This window comes from Leptodactylus fuscus, chromosome 1 (assembly GCF_031893055.1).
Source record: "Leptodactylus fuscus isolate aLepFus1 chromosome 1, aLepFus1.hap2, whole genome shotgun sequence".
Lineage (NCBI taxonomy): Eukaryota > Metazoa > Chordata > Amphibia > Anura > Leptodactylidae > Leptodactylus > Leptodactylus fuscus.
The window spans coordinates 262,279,816-262,300,530 of NC_134265.1; the positions used below are offsets into that span (position 1 = coordinate 262,279,816).

General features: G+C 40.5%; 1 protein-coding gene across 1 annotated transcript; it reads left to right on the top strand.

The window, feature by feature from the left end:
* Nucleotides 1–2,984: 2,984 nt before the first annotated feature.
* LRIT3 (leucine rich repeat, Ig-like and transmembrane domains 3) lies at nucleotides 2,985–20,419 on the top strand. Its single transcript, XM_075286402.1, has 4 exons — nucleotides 2,985–3,293; nucleotides 6,542–7,014; nucleotides 14,345–14,650; nucleotides 19,243–20,419. The coding sequence occupies exons 1-4, from the start codon at nucleotides 3,178–3,180 to the stop codon at nucleotides 20,334–20,336; spliced, it is 1,989 nt and encodes a 662-aa protein (XP_075142503.1). The 5' UTR covers nucleotides 2,985–3,177; the 3' UTR covers nucleotides 20,337–20,419.
* The last annotated feature ends 296 nt before the right edge of the window (nucleotides 20,420–20,715 follow it).

Consider the following 20,715-nt stretch of genomic DNA (forward strand, 5'->3'; position numbering starts at 1 on the left):
ATATTTATTAACCCAAGTGGATCGGCATTAGCCACTAACATATGTAGGAATACAAGTAAATACAGATAAAAGCACAATACAATACATAAAATAAAATGAATAAAAGAAAGAAAGGAAACAATACCAAAATGAGTCTCTGAGGCCTGCCTCCTAGGCCTAAGAACGCATTATTTAGGCCAGCAAGGAGCTTCAATCTGCTCACTTGGCTCCCAGGGTCAGAACTCACTCTATCTTCTCAGGTGAGACCATTTATCTTTCCCTAGTCTCCTCCCAGGTTCCACCCTGAGTGATGTCATTAGGGAGGAAGTCCAACCCTTCATCTTTGAAACCAAACAGCCGTGAATTGTCATATTTCCTCGCCAGATGACCACAGAGTCAGACGAGGGGTATGATGGGGTTTGTGGTGAGATTCCCATTGTGTAGACACCAAGAACAATACCCCAATTCCCTTTGGGTAATGAGCTCCATGTCTAGACCTTTCCCCTACTCTCAACACTACTGCGTTTGGACTAAAACTGTGTGTCTTTGTCTTGCGCACCTGAGGAATTTAAAGGGGTTGTCCCGTCACAAGGATCCTATCTATACTGCTTGTTAATGTGAATGTAAGACTTTTCTTAAATACACTGCTTTAGCAAAACTGCTTTGTTTGTCCACTATCTTACTTTATTCAATTCATTGTGGCCACAGCCCTGACTTAGCTGCTCATGAGTCAAGTTATGTATCTGCCCACTCTCTGGGGGGAGGGGGGAGGAGGGGCTAAGTGCAGGGAGCGAGCCTGTGTATCTAGCTATTCCTGTGTCTACACCACATGACCTAGCTTCCTGCTATCAGATAGGGGAGAGGAGCTGCTTTCATTTCTTCTGTTCTCCCAGTTATCAGGCTAGCTAATTCAGCTGTGTTCATTATGGCGGAGACAGGCAGTCTCTGTATGTAACACAGAATGGAGTTGCTGCTGCCTGTACTTCATAGTCCAATATGGGTGGGCGGAGCTACATGCTAATTTGGGGGCGGAGCTAAACGGCAGGTTGCATGTGAAACCCCGCCCACCAAATGATGCAAGAAACCAGGAAGAAAGAAGATTTTACAGCAGTAAAGACTGATGAGTATGTGAGGTGGGAATACCCCTTTAACGGTGCAACTGTGACCTGTCCTCCTGGGCAAAAATTATCAGAAAACCATGTTTCCTTTGAAGTATGGCTTCCAGACTCCAGGTCTGGGGTTTGTGTATTCAGAGGTCTTTCAATTCACAGCTCCAGGATGCCCACTTTCTGGGATAATGAGGTTAGCACAGGTAAGGAATTAGGAGCTAGGTATGGAACAACAAAGGGCTTTGGTTACAGAGAAGACATTCCTGAAGCTAAATAGGTTTTATTAACAGTCATAAATGCCACCCTATGAGGAGTCTGAACAGGTGATAACTCACCAAGGCAAAATAGATAACTGTAAAATACATAGCTGAGGGTCTCTCATCATCAGGCCTGTGTTGCAACCTTTCATCAATTTTTCTCTTCTGTTCACATCCAAGGAGATTAGCTACAGTGTCACGGGTTGTAAACTCCTTGATTATGTTGTGCATTGTGGACAAAGGAGAATCATGTACTCTGGAGAAGGATTTGTAATCATGAGATTGTTGATATTTTCCCACAATATTGGTTCTCAAGCCGTGAGACAGTTCTCTTCTCCTTTTTCTGTTCTCCATGATTAGCGTGGCACACATAAACACATGCAAAGATTGAGTCAACTTATCTCCTTTTTATCTGGTTTCAGGTGTCATTTTCATACTGCCGACACCTGTTACTTGCCGCAGGTGAGTTTGAACGAGCATCACATGTTTGAAACAAAGTTACCAACAATTTCAAAAAGGTCCAATCAATTTTGTCTGGCCCATTTTTGGATTTTTGTCTGACATTATGTCTATCTTGCTATGTGTATAACAAAAAATTTGTAATTGCAATAATTTTCAGGGGTGCCAACACTTATAGCCATGATAGTAAATTATATTGTTTGTATAATAAAAAGTTCTACAATTTTGCAACATACTTTCTCTGATCTTTGCTTGCTGTCATTTATTCTGCTTACTCTCAGAGGATAAAAATTAGTTAATGGTCATGTGATATACAGTCCATGGTCATGTGGTATAAGGCCCATGATCATGTGATGAACACACAGGTGCACAGCTCATTACAGTCACAGCACAATACTCAGACATCTGCCTGGTAATGGGCTGTGCCCTTGTGTGTTCATCTCATGACCATGGACTGATTTTTATCCACTAGAAGTAAGCAGAATGAATGACAGCACATCAATATCTAGAAAACTAAGGAATTGATACAGAAAGTTTATTGGAAAATTGTAGAACTTCTCATTATAGAAATAATATGGTCTGAAAGTGGACAACTCTTTTTACAATGTCTGGGAGTCGGGTCAATAAAATGCATCTCATCTAAAATGTAGAATGTTTTTTGCCTAATAATATTGTCATTTGATTGTCTATTATCTGTTATTACTATTTTTTCTCATATCTTAATCTTGACGACTAACAATAAAGGTCATAGTTGCTAAAAGCCTAGAATCTGTTGCTTAGCAAAAAAGAAAAGTTGTGGACTGCAGTCATATATAGTCAAAACAATTCATTGCTTGGAATAAGTCACTGGACACCTTCATGGACAAGGTGTGAGTCAGAGTCAGGCAAACCTTAGCAGACCCAATGAGTTTAGAGAAAGAAGGCATTGTAATATGGGTACACATGATAACTATCTTTAGAAGTAGGACAAATAGAAGGGCCAGTGTGAATCTTTCAAGCGAAGGGTTTCACTGTATCTCGAGCTGTTTTATTTCCCCATGATTTTGTGCAAATGGTGAAGATGGGAATGAAGATTAAATCAATAGAGCCATCAATATTTGTTGGATACTATTAAATATGTCCGTTCTTTAGTGTAAGATTTACTTGATGAAATAAAACTTTGCACTATGTTTACATCTGCTCAATGTGACCCTGCAATCCTTTGAAGAACACATTTGAAGGTTAAGTAACTCTAGATCTCAGTTAATCTCATGTAATCTCCTATTACTAAATGAGTGTATACCACTCCAGCATCATTTCACAGAATGCCACTTGCATGGCATGGACAATGATGTCTCAACATTGGATGACTTCTTCCTAGCTGCAGTAAAGCCATGATTTTCTATATATTCTTTTATTTTACAGTACAGGTTTTTGCCAAACTTGAGGCATTCTGTCCCTCACAGTGCACTTGTATTTTTCATGGTAGAAGTGATGGGACTGGGGCAAGGTGAGTACTTTGTAAATACTATCTATAAACAGCACGAATTAGATCGATTGATCGGATAAGGATTATGAAATGAACTATTTTAGCTCTGAGTTTATGCCAACATGTAGATGATTTTATTGAATCGAGGTTTCTTTGTATAATGGTCATTATTTTACTTTTGTATTCTGTTAAATCCAACAATATCTATACAGTCTTCAGGAAATGTAGATAATATGAGTTGTAGCTGTTTATTTATAATCTGTATAACTATACTTACAGTACTATACACTTGTTCAGTTGTCTCTGAACTATATAAATGTAACAGTCTATCCCAACAGTCCAGTCCTAGAGATAGGCAAACCTCTTAAGATTTGTTTAGATTTGGGTGTCTCAGGTTCCAGATTCATTTTGGGTTGAACAAGTTTGATACAAACCACAACTTAAATTGGCTTAAAACATAGCGTATGACACTAGAATAGAGAAACCGTGACATTTCAATCATGTGCAGGAGGCATCCAGCAAATTACCATAGAGAAGCTCAAGCTCCCAGATATGACTTGAGAAAAGTTCATATGAGTCGAAACATTGTGCAAATTGAAATCTGGATGATATATTGGAAATATTATAGTGATTTTCTTTTGTGTATATGTCTTGTGTTATGTTGCAATGTCAATAAATCTTGTGAACTTGCATACACGTTATTGGAATGTTGAACTTTCTCTATTTTATTGTTATTGGATTGAAGAATCCTTCTTCTCAGTACCCATAACAGATTACAGGAGTACAGTACCACCACTGTACCTTGTATAGTGTATAACACCATCAGGGCTCCTATGAACCTATTTATCCAATTTCTAGCTCTCTAAGACAAACACAGCTGAAGTTATGTCATGCCAAAGGAAAGTGACATGTATATCAAGGGGAAAAGGGTTGGCAAGCAGTGGATACAAAGTGTGGTATAGTGGACCAGGCCGCAGGACATGTCTGGCTGAGTTGTGGAAGTTGTGGCAACATTAGCAGCAGTATGGCATGGAATAATATGATGGAGCAGGCCACAGGGCATGTCTGAGTTTGTGGTTGCAGTGGTAGTAGCTGTGGCAACATGAGTGGTAGTATAGCATGGAATAATGTGGTAGTCCAGGGAGCAAGATATGATGCTTCTCAGGAAGTACAACAATCCTACGGCTACTGGCAGTGCCACCAAAACCAGAAGTACTATTGCCACCCACATTCTTATTGTTAGTACTTGCATGAGTATTTCCTCTTCTGTTGCCTTTTGGCTCTCACCAGCCCTTTTTAAAGTCATTTTACTGCATACTGATTAATTATAATAATGATTGACAACAATTATGACACTGTGTGTGATTGTTTTTGTTTGTTGTTTTTTTGTTTTTGTTTTTTGGGTTTTTTTTTTTTTACTAAAAACTATTTAAAAGAAATAGCAAAACACTAAATGGTTGACCTGGTCAGTGAGTATTAGACTAGAACTGCATCAGTCAGCTTGGTTTTTTTTTTTTTGCTGTTAAAATGGTGACAATTTGTATGTATATTTCCCGCATCAACATCCACACCATTTTACTCCGTGTGAACTAGCCCATGAAGTAGTAATATTACATCTCTGTACCATGAATCCATACCCCTTTTAATACATGACATTATCCTGCTGGCCTTAGAAGCTGCTGATTGACATTGCATGCTGTCATTTAATCTATGATCTACAAATACACCCAGGTCCTTCTCTACCAGTGACTCTTGCAGCGTTACCCCTCCCCCCATATTAACCCCCCTAACTCTTGCAGAGTTACCCTATGTTGCATGTGGATTATTTTTAATCAACTGCATAACTTTACATTTGTTTTATTTTAGCTATTCTATTTTTGTGGCCAATTTCAGACCACCCTCAACTCACCCCTGTTAAGAAGGAAGTAGTCCTTCAAATGACTTATGGTTATATATGTTGTGACTGCCTTGACACTCCAGTGAATAAAATGATGGCCACGCATGCTAACTACTGATACATTTATATGCACCGTATAGGCATTCCATCACGGTTTCCCGCTGCTGACTAGATCCAGATGAATGGGCCGAATCAGCAGGGAGTCTCAAATCACGGAATCCATAGCAAGATTAAGCAGGACGCTTCTTTTTTTCTGCATCCTGCTGTGATCTCTGCCTCGCACTGAAAACAATAGGAGGTGGAATCCGGGAGGAATCTGCACCAGATTCGGGGGGGAAATAATATGATGCGACTTCACCCTCTTTTTATGGAAACAATATCAGTTGCCTATAGGTTGTGGCAATGGCAGACACTACTCATCGATTGATGTGGTTCTGTTTTTGTTAGAAAGCAACCATACTTTTTAATGCTGGATAACCCCTTTGAAGAAGACCTTTCACCACGTCCAACATGTCCTGGTCTTTACATCATTAATAGGTGCTGCTCCACTGATTCTGGCACAGTTGGAATTTTCCTATAGCCTCACACTGTTCCTGAGCATGGATGCTGTTAGTTTTGGTGCCTGATATGATATTTAGGCTCTGTACTGTCAGGAGGGTGGTGTCAGGCAGGAGCAGGCAAGGGGTGTGATTCTGAGCTCTGACACTGCCCCCTATTATTGGAACTCTGGATCACACCCCCTGCCTGACACTGCCCTTCTGACATTACAGAATTTATATAGCTCATCAGGCACCAAAACTAACTGGGGTTATTACTTGGAAATGGTGGAGGCTTGAAAGAAAATTCCACTGTTGGATCAGTGGCGTGGCACCTATTAATAGATGCTATGAACTAGAATAGGTGAGGTGGTGAAAGGTGCTCTTTAAGTATACCTTAGATTTCTATATCAGCGATTAAATTCACCTTAAACTTGCATCTTAAAATGGAGGAGATTTAGTTTTGGTGTTTATGGGACTACAATACATTAACCCTTTATGGATCGGCCTCTTTTAGGCCTTGATTACAAAACCTTTTTTTTTGTGGTTTTCCATTGTCACATACCAGGTCCTATAGATCTTTTTATTTTTCCATCAATGTAACTGTATGAGGGCATGTTTGTTTGTAAGTGTTCAGTGGCACTATTTTAGGGTAACTATAATTCATAGATTAACTTTTGTTAACTCTATCTGGGAAAAAATATAAAAACACAGCAATTTTGCCATTTTATGCCATAAATTTTGTGCCATACCTGTGCAATTTTAATAACCTAATACATTTTTTCACTTTGTATATACCATTCTTTAAATCAATTTCTTTTTTTTTGCCATACCAGGTCTGTTTTGTGCAATGATCCTGACATGTTTGACATTCCTGTCAATGTTCCTGTTGACACTGTTAAACTTCGGGTTGAAAAAACTGTTATCCGTCGAATTCCCACTGAAGCCTTCTATTACCTGGTCGATCTGAAATATCTTTGGGTCACCTACAACACTATTACTAGCATTGACTCAAGCAGCTTTTACAATCTAAAACAGCTGCATGAATTACGTCTGGATGGAAACTTGATATCAATTTTTCCTTGGGAATCTTTATTAGAGATGCCTCGACTGCGAACACTGGACTTGCATAACAATAAGATAGCAACCATCCCAGCAGAGGCAGCGCGCTACTTAAAGAACATTACATACCTAGATATATCCAGCAACAAGCTCACCACTCTGCCTTCTGACCTCTTGGACATCTGGCCTCCATTCTCTGACCCAGCATTGAGGGGTACAGAGCAACTTTACCAAAGAGTCATACTAGGTAAAGTCTAAAATTGCACTTTGAAGATTACAATAAGTACGTTTTTTTTTAAATACAAAATTTTGGGAGTTCATGGTGGCCCAGCAAATGCTTTGCCTGAATGGGTTATGTAATGCTACTGCACCACTCAACAGGACAAGTTGTGCTACAGCTAAACATGTGAGCCTGCATCTCTGGATGTTAAAGGGATTAGAATAAGGGCTCTATTTTTTTTCTTTTAATTCTTTCAGACACTGCTGCATTTTGGGTCACAGGCTGTGCTTGAAATTATAACTCATCCCAATTCACTTAAAGGGAATCTGTCACCAAAACCCTAGCATATCAACCAGCCCCACAGATAGATGGGTTAGGGTCATCTGAAACAAACTGTGTTTTTCCCTTGTGAAACATTGCCTCCATTGCTAAGATATCTCTGTTTTTGTCAATAGGCATATGAGTTCCATGGAACAAGTAGGGTAATGCCATTGCTCCAAAGAGGTTGTTGTGTTGGGATCTGGTGACAGACTCAAATCAAATCAAATAGGCTTTATTGGCACGTCCAAATAGATATTTGGCATTGCCAAAGCTAGTAAAGTGTGTGTGTGTGTGTGTGGGGGGGGGGGGGTTGGAGTCGAGGGGGAGAGTATGGGGGGGGCTGATTTGGGGGTATAACAGGGGGAGAGTATGGGGGGGGTGGCTGATTTGGAGTATGAGTTGAGTCTTGTCTTCTTAGTTGGTGACCGCTATATGGGGAGGTGGGGTGGGGTGGGTGGTTTGGGGTATACTCCTTTAAACACTGTCTGATTTACTAATTATTATTATTAAATATCTTTATACATCTCATATAGGTTTTCTTTTGAGATACAGATATTTACTGTGGCACAGGGTAACATGACTTGTATGAACATCCGGCAATCCTTAAATAGGCACTTTTGTTTCAACAAACTTTGCAGAAATCAATAGTACAAGTGATTATAAAAAAACTGATAATATATCTAACCAGAGTAAAATTCTGAGTAAAAACCTGTTTCCCCCTCTTCTACTTTTCACTGGTAAATAATGAGGCGATGTAGCGCTTCTCTAAGCTGGCTGGGAATTGGACCACATCAGATCTATTACCAAATGTAACATTTCCAGAAAACCCCTTTGATGATAGTTGACCTAAATAATATGATGGATTTGGGAGTAATTTAATTATACATTTTAGTACAGAATTGGATTACTGAGTCAATCATCTTGTGATGGTCATTGAGAAAATCCCTATGTCCCTGTTTTTGATATATCTTGCTGCCAGTACCCGTCTATGATGGCTGTATCTCCACACAAGAGCTTGGGTGAAGGACCCGTGTACCTTGTGATTATGTCATAACTGGTCCTTCAGCCTTTCTAACAGCTGACTGCATTAATAATGTAAGTCTGGCATTATCAGTGCAATTTCTGTTTTAGAATCCCTGAAGGGACTTGCGCCTCAACCACTAGTGACCCCCGCCTCAGAAAGATTCACATGGAGTTTTTTGGTCATGATTTTGATGCTGAATCTGCCTCAAAATCAGCCTCCAAAAAAAGCCTCCGAATTGAACTCTATTGGGAGGCTTTTTTTGGAGGCTGATTTTGAGGAGGATTATGCCTCAAAATCCTGACCAAAAAACTCCTTGTGAACTCCCACAGTATGAGAAGCACTGGTCTAGAACAACTGATGATAAACTGTGCATCAATCTGCCATATATTGACAGATGGAAAAACCCTGCATACAACGTTTCTCCGTCAAGCTCAGGTAGACACCCAATGGTAGCACTCTCATCACAGAAACAAAATTGATGTCATAAGAAACCATAAGATAACTTATGTCATTAGATTATATCTGACATCCGTGAACCAACCCAACTTGAAGTATAAATGAATGCAAAGCACATGCTTTTTGCCAAGGGTGTAATTGATAGGTTACTAGGTGAAGAATTTAGTATCAGGTCCAGCAGTTGATGTGCTGGCTTCATAGCAGCACTTTTCTTTCCGCATGTTTTGTGCGGAAACCAAGTGGAAATCCCACAGACCTCATTATAGTCTACGGAGTCTGTGTGGTTTTCTTAGTTAACCCCTTTTTAATTTGTATAGGTTTCCGTTTGGGGGGGGGGGGGGCCCAAGCGGATTCCCTGAACAGAAATCCAAACGCAGATCTGAATGGGACCTAAGATCTGTTGTGTTAATTTGCAGTGTAGATGAATTGAATATAAAAAAACAACAAAATCCAGCCCTGAAAGAGACTACAATAAAACTTAACTTTTAATAATTTATTGCAGATACATAATACAGTCCAAATTATTCCAAAGGAGCAGAAAAAACAAAGTCCATGAAAATAAAACATGACAAAACAAGACGCTACATATAAACAGCTGAGCTTACGTGTTTCAAAGCCGAGGGATTCTTACTCATAGCATGTTATGAATAAGAAGCCCTCGCATAAGCTCAACTGTTTATATGTAGGATCTTATTTTGCCATGTTTTGTTTTCATGGACTTTTTGTTTTTCTGCTCCTTTGGAATAATTTGGACTGTATTATGGATTGACCTTTTTCTACAACAAATTATTAAAAGTTAACTATTGTTCAGTGCTGGATTTTGTTGTTTTTTGCTATACAATTTGGATGTTGCTATTGCCTTAGGTTTTTCCAAGACACATTTTTTGATCCCTATTTATTTGTATTTTTTTCATATTAGAACCCGGGCCATGACTATATCTGGCATTTCTAATTTGCAGTGTAGTTCTGTTAAAGGAAATGTCATAGAAATATCAATATAATAGCTGTTTAAAATTAGGCAAAATGTTCTGTACTGCCCCATGGGGCACTACTTTGTGTAGATCTCTGCCAGTGAAGACGTTAGGTTAGTTTAGCTACTTGACACGTGCAGCAATGAATAAATAGTCAGCGCTCCAGTCTTGTGCAGAGTTAACTGTGCTATGAGAGGCAGGATTAGCAGGGATTTCCCAATTAGCAGCCTTGTACTCCAGAAATCATTTAATCTCAGTCATGTGTTTAAGGCAGATAGCCATGACTTCAAACAACACATCTTAAACCTTCAGCCTTATTTCACCTGCTTTTAAGTCTTTTAATTAATGAATTGTCCCAAATCAACCATTCCACAATCTTACACTGTGTGCACAAGACAGACCAATCCATTACTAAGCATGGACCAAAGGAACGTGACTAAGCCAAATGCCCTTTGGTTTATCATGGAACCTATAAAAAAGTAGTCCCTTAATCTTGGACTTTGTCATGTTTTACAGTCTAACCATTGAATCCCTGTGGATTTTATTATTAACCTTTCAGACACTGATATTCAGAAAGAAAAAATTAAGCATAAAGTACCAAAATTCATAACTATTCACCCCCAGCACTATGATATTCTGTTACCTGTGGAACAATAAATTGGTTTCACACATCATACCTCTAGTTACAGTATATTCAGATGTCTAAGAGGAAGTTGATAGTATTATAAATATACTCGTATTTGGAAGGAACTCCATTAGCAGGTTGTTGAACAGTTTCATTAGGGGGCAGTGTAATCGTCTACTTAGATTCTGTTCATAGAGCACGTAGACCACAAAAATCTCTGAATGTAAAGCCTTTGTATATCATACAATGACATATGACACCCTTGGTACTTTTTTATGAAATATGGGACTTTATCCATAGGACAATGTAGCAGTCTGGTCTGTCTTAAAGAGCTATAAAACATGACAACATGCCCAGAAGATTCCAAAAACATACTCTTTGTAGATAATAGTAGGGTGACAAAGGGCTGGAGGAGGAGATCTAATGAAGCAGATTTATCAATCTCTACAGTACACCTTCTACCCTCTACACTCTTTCTTGCACTAGACACCACAACACCCTTTCCATGCTACGCTCACTACATTGTGCTAATATGGGTGGAGCACGGTGCGAAGCTGGGCAGGCCATGGCAGGGGGTGTTGAAATGGAAATCTACACCATAATAACTTATGCCACTATAATTTATCCTAGAAAACTGTTGTAATGAATCTGTTGGCATCCCTGCCCCCCGCTCCACCCAACCCCCACTATTTCACAATATGACAAGTGAGGATCGGAAGGGGGTTGTGACACACATTTAGGATTAATAAATCTGTCCTATAGTGTCTTCTGTTATGCACTCTGCTATTAAATAGGCAAACATCTACAATTCTTGTCAATTGAGAACATCACGTAACAGTTTAAGTAGTCAGGCGAAGCACATATTGTAGATAGAATTGTGTCGAAAGTATATTTACACAGCCAGATTATTGGGCCAATTATTTGGAGCAAACATTAATAGGAACAAGAGATTCTGAAAGTAGGTATATGGATACATTTATTGTCAACAGGGGGCAGAAAGTAACTCTGGGTATCTCAGTGACAACAAAATATTGTGCAGAACTGCTTTTGTCACCTGATGTTTGCATGTATTGCTATGTACAGCCCTGGACAAATTCCAGTATATTTCTATTCTATTACGTTTTTGCATCAGAGAGCATGTCAGAGCCCATAGACATACAATACTAGTTTATAAACTGACTGTTAATGACTAATGTCATCTGTACATTACAAAAACTATTTTGGCTAGTAAAAATCTGCTCCAACGTTTCATCACATGAGAAAAATACATGTGAGGAAAGCGTATTCTATTCTAATGACAGTAAATGTATGTTGGTGAGCAATGTATTGCAACATATACTGGTCCAGATTTACTAATAGCAGTATCTGTACACCAGATTTATCACAACAGCTGTCAAGTCTACCTTTACTCCAACTATTAGTTAAGTTTACATTTAGACAGAATTTTATGACATAATTTTGGCGCATTTAAGCTGCTTCCCTATTTTTGAGAAGCCACAGCTACATGGCTAACAAATTGAAAATGCCAGCGATGCATCATATTTACTCCAATGTTTAGTCGTAACCACAATAGTAAATCTGGGCCAATGACTGTCAGTTTGGGGTCAGCTTTACGGCTTAGTTTAGCACCTGTTTTCTACTTAAGATACAGTTCAGTGCCTGGTATAAAGGTTATGAATCCCAGAATGCAAATGCCTGGAGCAAGGTCTGCTCAGGCACTGAGCCAGCAAGGAATTAGGGACTTCAGCTCTCAGCTATAATACATCTTGTAAATTAGGATCAGAACTTAGTAAGTAGAGCATTGTGCAAAGGTACTCGACTTTTCATGTGAATTTGTTATGCAGGCTGTAGCAGTAAGCCTAAACATGGGGAATGATACTTATCGTGGGCCACGGGTCATACATTTAAGTTTGTTTTTAAAGCTGACCATACACAGAAGATAGTTGTTGGTTGACAGCTATCTCCCTTGTCTTCTGTGAGTATCCATCTGTATTATAGTAGGCAGAGGGTGACAAGAAACCCCAGACACTTATAGCAGTGGCTTATTTCCTGACACAGCAAAGCATGCCCAGTAAAGGTATTTTAGTACATTAGTCAGTTTAGAGCAGAGGTTCTCAAACTTATTTTGTCTACCGCCCACTTCGAGAATTAATTATTTTCTAGCGCCCCCCAAATTTTTTTTACTTTACTACATCTTAAGAATCACAATCGCAGTCATTATGTTAATAATTAAATTATGTGTGTCATGTGAAAATAAGACTTGGATTTACCTTGTACGGAGTATCCTAAAGGACCTGGCTCCTCTGCCCACTAGCAGACTGCTCTATATAATAAAGCTTTATATTAGTGAACAGAGAGACCAGGTCCCTTAGCCCAGTAGGATTTAGAATGCTTTATATAAGAAAGCAGCACTTATTCCACCCCCCACCCCCCTCTAACTCACAGCAGGGAGCTAGGTGATGTGTATGTGATGTGTATGTGTGGTGCAGACATAGGCTGGCTCCGTACACTCAGCCCCACCCTTTCTCCCCCCACACAGCAGGGAGCTAAGTCATGTGGCTCCCTCAGCAATGAGCATGGGGCCAGGTGCTAGTGTCCATAATGAAGTGAATAAAGTAAGATAGTGGACAAACAAAGCAGTTTTGCTGAAGCAGTGTATTTAGGAAAAGTCTTAAATCCACATTAACAAGCAGTATAGATAGGATCCTTGTTATGATACCACCCCTTTAAATTAGCCATTGCCCCCCTAAACCGCTTCAACGCCCCCAATCTTCTCTGTGCCCTTTACTGCCCCCCTATAGGCCTCCAGCGCCCACAAGGGGGCATTATCGCCCACTTTGAGAAAGACTGGTTTAGAGGAATTGTGTTCTCCCCTTTATCTTATTATAATGCCACCATTGTGCTCTCGCTTATTATAGTGCTACCTTGGTGCCATCACAGTTTAATGCCCTATTATGTTCCCCACAAATTATAATTCCCCTAACAGTATAATGCCCCAATGTATAATAAACCCTTATGTGCCCCAGATAGAACGTAATGCCCCTTATGCCCCACGCCACAGTATAATGACACCCTGCCATTAGTGGGTATGGTTTTCATTACTCAAAGTTCTTAGATCCTTGTTCCTTTTCTCCTCCAGGCACTGCACACTGATGTGCTATGAACATTGGGAACCGTGACTGTACTGATATAGTGTATATTGGTGCACACATCACCACATGTGAGGGGCCAGAGTAGAAAAGGGTCTGAGTGGTGAACAATGGAAACCATGGTCACCAATTGCTACACAGTCCTTCCATGGAGTGATTAATGATGATCTCTCTTTGCACCCTAACTCATAGGAGGCGCCCTAGGCGGTTATTTTTGTATGCATAATAAAGCCTTAAAACAGCAATCCAAGAAGCACAGTTTGTTCTTCCTGAATTCAGGACCACTGGATGGCAAACACTAAAGTGAAATCCAATTTTTTTTCTGCTGTTCTGCACCATTGCTCGCTAGTATCTTTATTGGGTATGTGGATTTATATGAGGATGTTCTCTTGCATGCCGTTCTCTGGGGTTATCAGCACATTGGTAATATACTAGCAGTAGTTGGACTTTGTGAAGCTGGCATTAAATAAAAATGTAATGAAATAGAATTCATATCTTTATAATTGGCAATGTTTTTCATATAGGCAATTAAAGAATTAGACCTGCTACTTGTCATCCATGTCATGTAATAATAATGCCCATAAGCTATGTAGGATGCCATGCAGAAATTTGTATTTTGTAGGTAGTATTGTACTGTATTTGTAAATCCATTATCTTCTGAATATGTACATTGGAAAGCATTGACATGTAGTGGTAAAGTAACCACTGTATACTCTTTATACAGTATACACATTTTATCACTGATCTCTTATAAGATGCAAACTTTGAGGTAAACATTTTTCTTATTTTTCTTATTGTTTTTCAACTCAAGGTCTTCAAGACAACCCTTGGTTTTGTGACTGCCGCATTTCCAAGCTTATTGAACTCTCCAAGATAGTGGATCCACAAGTGATATTCCTGGATATGCTTGTGGTCTGCAGTGGACCTGAATCTCTGACAGGCATCCTCTTCCAAAAAGCTGAACTAGAGCAATGTCTCAAACCCTCTGTGATGACATCAGCCACCAAAATTACATCCCCATTGGGCAGCAATGTTCTCCTGCGATGTGATGCTACCGGTTACCCCACCCCACAGTTAATCTGGAGTAGGACTAACAACTCTGCTAATAACTATACAGGTGATGTTTAACATGTCATTGTTATGAGACTAAGCATAAATGATCGCCCACATATTCCTGCCATCTCTACAATTTGTATTGAATCGTTCCTCCATACAAACTTTTATGATGTTTCTTGCAGCGAATATAGAAAGTACAGGTGGGGGTAAACATATAACATATTGGTAATAAATTGTGTTTACAGTTCTCCGAAGCTTAAATGCCAAAGGTGAGTTTTGGAATTCTTTTCCCAGTACATGTTACTCATGTTCAAGGTCCCCAGCATGACTTCCTGCAAACAACATGTGATGATTATACAAAGCATGCCAAATTATATTCTGTTACATTTATGACAGGTATCTTTAATAATTGGCATGAATAAGGGTGATGGGTATGTCTCTCATCAGAAACAGTACAGTATGAACAGTAACCTGACAAATAATCTTGATTTTTTGTTGACAGGTTTCTCCATATGAGACCTATCAATATGTTAACCTACTAGACCAGGGGTGCCCAATACGTCGATCGCGATCTACCAGTCGATCGCAAAGGACGTATGGGTCGATTGCGGGATGCAGCCAGGGATCCCCGGTGTCTGCTTGTTCACAGTGCAGGCTGAGAGTCGACTCTCAGCCTGCGCTGTGAACAAGCACTCCGGACACTTGCAGGCCGGGCAGCAGCAGCTCCAGGGGATGACGCGCTCCCTGCTCTTAGGGATGGAGGGAGCCGGGGTGCTGCTTCTTCACAGCGCAGGCTGAGAGTCATCTCCGGACACTGGCAGGCAGGGCTGGCGCAGCCCCAGTCTGTCAGTGTCCAGAGATAACTCTCAGCCTGCGCTGTGAAAAAGCAGACACTGGGGATCCCTGGGCGGCCACAGAACGCCGCTGTCTCCTGCTCTCACGCTCCGCCTGACCCCGCCCACATGCCCGGCCCCACCCACAGGCCCACTCTGCCCCACCCCGCCCACAGGCCCGCCCCGGCCCCGCCCACAAGAAATGGGTAGTAGATATTTTGCCTTGGTCAGTTCATAAAGTAGCTCACATTCTGAAAAAGTGTGAGCACCCCTGTACTAGACTAAGGGCTCGTTCACATCTGCGCCCAGGACTCCGTTCTACAGGTTTCCTGCACAAAACAGGTCTGGTTTAAAAAAAACGGTTTCGCCGCGGAGAGCATAAAATGCTCACCGGCGCTCACAGCCAGACTTGGCATGACAGGTTTCCGTCTTCTGCATGCAGAAGACGGAAACCTGATAACTGAGTCCAGACGCTGGTGTGAACCTAGCGAAATAGACCTGATCTGGCTGTGGAGAAGTCAGAAAGGAACTGCCCAAAAGACTCTGCTAGCTTGTCCCCTCATGCGTAGCTCTTTTTCCAAACTATGGGACTGATTTATCATGCCTTGTAGGTCGGTTTTCTGTTGCACAAGGCATGTTAAAAATCAAAATTTTTGACATATGACATGGATTTTGCACAACAAAATGAGACTCTTTGCCTTTTGCAACCTCATTATCACTTTTATAAAAAAGAGTGCGGGGTTCAAGATGGGCAGAGCAGGGAATACACAGAAGAATTGCTGTGAGTTATAGCTGAAATCTATGCCAGCCCATAACTAGCATGAATTTCAATTCAGGCACACAGGACCTCCTGAGACATTGCAGAGTTATTAACCACTTCAGTACCGGGCCAATTTCTGGTGCAGGATCAGACATATTTTAGGTTTTTTTTTGTATGTGCAGTTTTGAGGGCTGTAACATTTTTCTCATATGTCTCATTTAACTAATTTATCACGTGACCACCGGGTCAGAGGGCAGCCGCATCATGGCAGCGCCCATAGCTGTGTATACCGCGTTCATGTAGTGCTGTATACACAGTGATTGAGAAGGCAGGAAAGGTAATAAACCTTCCCTGCCTTCTCTCTGGGAGCTCCGACTGAAATAACAGCGGGCTCAGAGTCTCATGCAGCTCCTGAGTTCTGCTTGGACGTACCGGTACGTCCTGTCAGATCAAAACAAGACAACCACCTTCCGGACGTATATAGTCTATGGGCGGTCCGGAAGTGATTAAGAGGCTGGAGCCTCTTAATCCCCCTACAGTTGTGGACAAGATGGACTCGGGGCTTGAGCCCAGTGCAATACTGTTCACCCCGAATACAGCTCGTTTAGACACTGTAAATTTAAACAGCTCTAACTCCGGAGCTGCGAGAACTAAAGCCGCCATCTTGGTGTTTTTTTAAAGACAAAAAATGTAATTTCTGTAGCCCCCATAGATTTTGAGATATCACTTGTTAAAGAGGACCTTTCATCACTTGGGGCACATGTGGTTTTATATACCACTAGAAAGCCAACAGTGCGCTTTCACGATCTGTGCCCCGGGTGAAAAGCTATTGGTGCCGGTACCGTAGCTCTTCACTGTCAGAAATGCATTTCTGACAGTCAGTCAGGAGTGCCCTTCTTCACCTATAGCGCTGTACGGTGAGAGCGGGGAGAAACGCCCCCCCCCAGTACTCGTCTATGGATGAGTACTATCAGGAGGAAAGGAGGCGGTGATTCCCTTTAATAACTTTAGTGCATCTCTTACTGGCCTTGGAAACATTGCAATATTTCACAATAAAGTATGTCCTTTGTATTTTGACATCTATCAATATCGAATCATGGAGAACTCCTTTAAAGGGGTATTCCCACGTCGCATACTCACCAGTCTTCACTGCTGTAAAATCTTTTTTCTTCCTGGTTTCTTGCATCATTTGGTGGGCGGGGTTTCTCATGCAACATGCTGTTTAGCTCTGCCCCCAAATTAGTGTGTAGCTCCACCCACCACATATCTTGATCCTATGGGGTGACTGAAGGGCCTGTGATGTCATCAAAGGTCCTTAAACACTATATGCACAATATTGGACTATTAAGTACAGGCAGGAGCAACTCCATTCTGTGTTACATACAGAGACTGCCTGTGTCTGCCATAATGAACACAATTGAATTAGCTAGCCTGATAACTGGGAGAACATAAGAAATGAAAGCAGCTCCTCTCCCCTATCTGAGAGCAGGGAGTTAGGTCATGTGGTGTAGACACAGGAATAGCTAGATACACAGGCTCGCTCCCTGCACTTAGCCCCTCCTCCCTCCCCCCTGAGAGCAGCAGATACATCACTTGACTTTTGAGCAGATAAGTCAAGGGCTGTGTCAACAACGAATTGAATAAAGTAAGATAGTGGACAAAGCAGTTTTGCTGAAGCAATGTATTTAGGAAAAGTCTTACATCCACATTAACAAGCAGTATAGATAGGATCCTTGTGATGGGACAACCCCTTTAATGCCACCTGAGGTTAGAGTGTCATGAAATGCTGTCAAGTTCCTTTTAATATCAATAATGGGGAACAAGAATAGTAAACCAAGTTTTACGTTAAACATATTTTTTTAAGAATGTTTGATTTTAGTTTTAAAATTTTAGTTTTTAGGAGTCACTTTATTTCTATTACAGACAAAACAGACAGGATTTATAGTAGAAGATAACACCTCTATAGATAACTACACATACCCCCTGTTATTGCATCTGGTACTGACAATAGAAGATATTATAGCTTATCTACTCCCTTTGCACAGAGCATGCCTTGAATATGACCTTCATAAATCGGCTTCAGTCTATCTCTGCCTATGGCCATGACTGTACTGTAAAGCGTATCACTAAAGGTTGTTGACAGAGCAGATGAGAAGATCAGGGATTATGGCATTCCTCAAAATATTTAGAAAAAAGAATACAAAATCTACTATCTGAAAATAAAAACAGATTAGAAAAACGTAGTATATTTCAGTAAATCGATAAAAAATAAAACTGGTGATATATTCCATTTCAAGTGGAGTTGAAAACAACCAAATTTGCTTATAAACCACTCATATGATGTTGTACTATTAGTTGCATAACGCACATGACTTTTTTGAGTTAAAATTCAATGTTGCTGCTGAGAAGATCAACTTTTAATCTAAATGTGGTCACATTTGATGAAACAACCAATCATTTCTAAGGCCCCATGTTACAGGAAAGCTGCTTTTTTGTTGAAAATTTTGCTACGATTTTATGAGCCAAAGCCAAGAGTAACTGCAACTGGAATGGGAAATATATAGCCAGCAATTATACTTATTCTTTCTGCAAAATTCACTACTGGTGTTGGCTAAAAAAAAACAAAAAACACAGCAAACTCTGCAACAGAAGCAGCTTTTCTGCAATGGCGAATCTTAACCTGAGCCATGACACTTGTCATTCTTGATGTAGAGGGCAGTGATGGATGGCGACCACAGGTAAAAGCTACTGCTCTGGCAGATATGCCAATGTCCCTGATATGCAGAACAGCTAATTTATATATGAATTAAAATGTGATTTTAATTTATATATGTGATAAAATGAGAAAAATAAGATGGCACTTTGGCACAGAAAAGGTATACTCAATATATGTGACTTGCTTTAAACTAGTGCATGTTACCTAATATCCTTGACAAAAGCCTCATGAATATAACACATGCTGAAGAATTTCTATTTTAAGCCTATTGCATATCAAAATTGATATTCATATCACTGTTAATGAAATAATGTCTTTCTAAATGTGGTTTATTTTCTTAACAGTTATCCAGGAGTCTCCAGCAGATGGTGTCAGATGGTCAATTCTAAGTATGAATGGCATTTCCTACAAAGATGCAGGAGAATACCGATGCAAGGCTAAAAATTTGGCAGGCATATCAGAAGCATCAATAACTGTCTTAGTGGTTGGTGTGGTCACCACAACAGGATCACCATCACGGCTAGGATGGAGAGCAGGAGCAGACGAGACTATCAGTATGCTACCAGAGGAAAAAGAAGAAATCATCAAAACAAGCACAGCTTCATTTCCAATGCCGACAGTAATAGCTACATCACCAATAGCACAAACAACGGAAGAACCAACAGTAGTACCTACTACTGCAACATCAACAACAATCCGAAACGTAGAGAAGAAACCACAGAAAACCACCAAAGGTCAAACACAGGCAGCTGGTGGCAAGAAAACACAACCGTCTCCAGGCAATAAGGAAGGAGATGCCCTTAAAAATGTAGGTGTTAATACAGAAACAAATTCTGTTGTCCGTAATCTGAGAGTTATTAGTGAAACAGAGGATCGGGTCACACTAACATGGAAGACCCTGAACACCACAAACAGCTCATCTCTGACCGTGCTCTATTCCAAGTATGGCGAAGATGAGATGCTACGACTGAGTACAGATCCAAGTAAAAATAGAGTAACAATTGATGGCTTGCAACCTAACACAAAATACATGGCCTGTGTCTGCCCAAAGACAGCTCAACCAAAGAAAGACCAATGCATTGTGTTTTCTACAGATGTTCTACTTAAATCTATGGAGAGTGAGTCCCAGGTGTCTGTCTTAGTAATAGCCAGCAGTGTAGCCTGTATTGTTGTTTTGCCAATCATCATCTTCTTGCTTTATAAAGTTATAAAACTACAACGTAAGCCCCAGTCTCCAGGTGAGGAAGACCTCTTAAAAGAGACCTATGTTAAATTTGAGACACTTTCCCTCAGGCCTCGATCGATAAACACTGGTGGTGAGCTATGGACACGCAGAGACACAACTGAATCAGAGAGACTTCTTTTGTGCTCAAGGTCAAGTATGGATTCACAGGGGACTTATAAAAGTGAAGGATCCAGGCCTGAATATTACTGCTAATATTCTATTCTACAGAGTTGTCTTTTCTTGTGTTTTACATCTGGTCTATTTTTATTTTTGATTTCAATAAATAAAATCACAAAAATCCAAAAACTGTGAATGTTCATTAATATAACAACTCTTTTATGGAGACTACCTCAGTTACCTTTCATAATGTCAGAAGTAAATTCCATCATCACATGGTAGTTGGAGAGCTGTGGGTTAAACTTTGGGTTTTCCTTTTTTTGCGTTCTTTTACAGCAATCAAGTGACATAACTTAAGGGCGGGTTCACACCTGCGCCCAAACTCCGTTATGCAGGTTTCCGTTTTCTGCCGGAACCCTGCCGGCAGAAGACGGAAACCTGCATTCACTGCCCGCCGGTGAGCATTTTGTGCTCT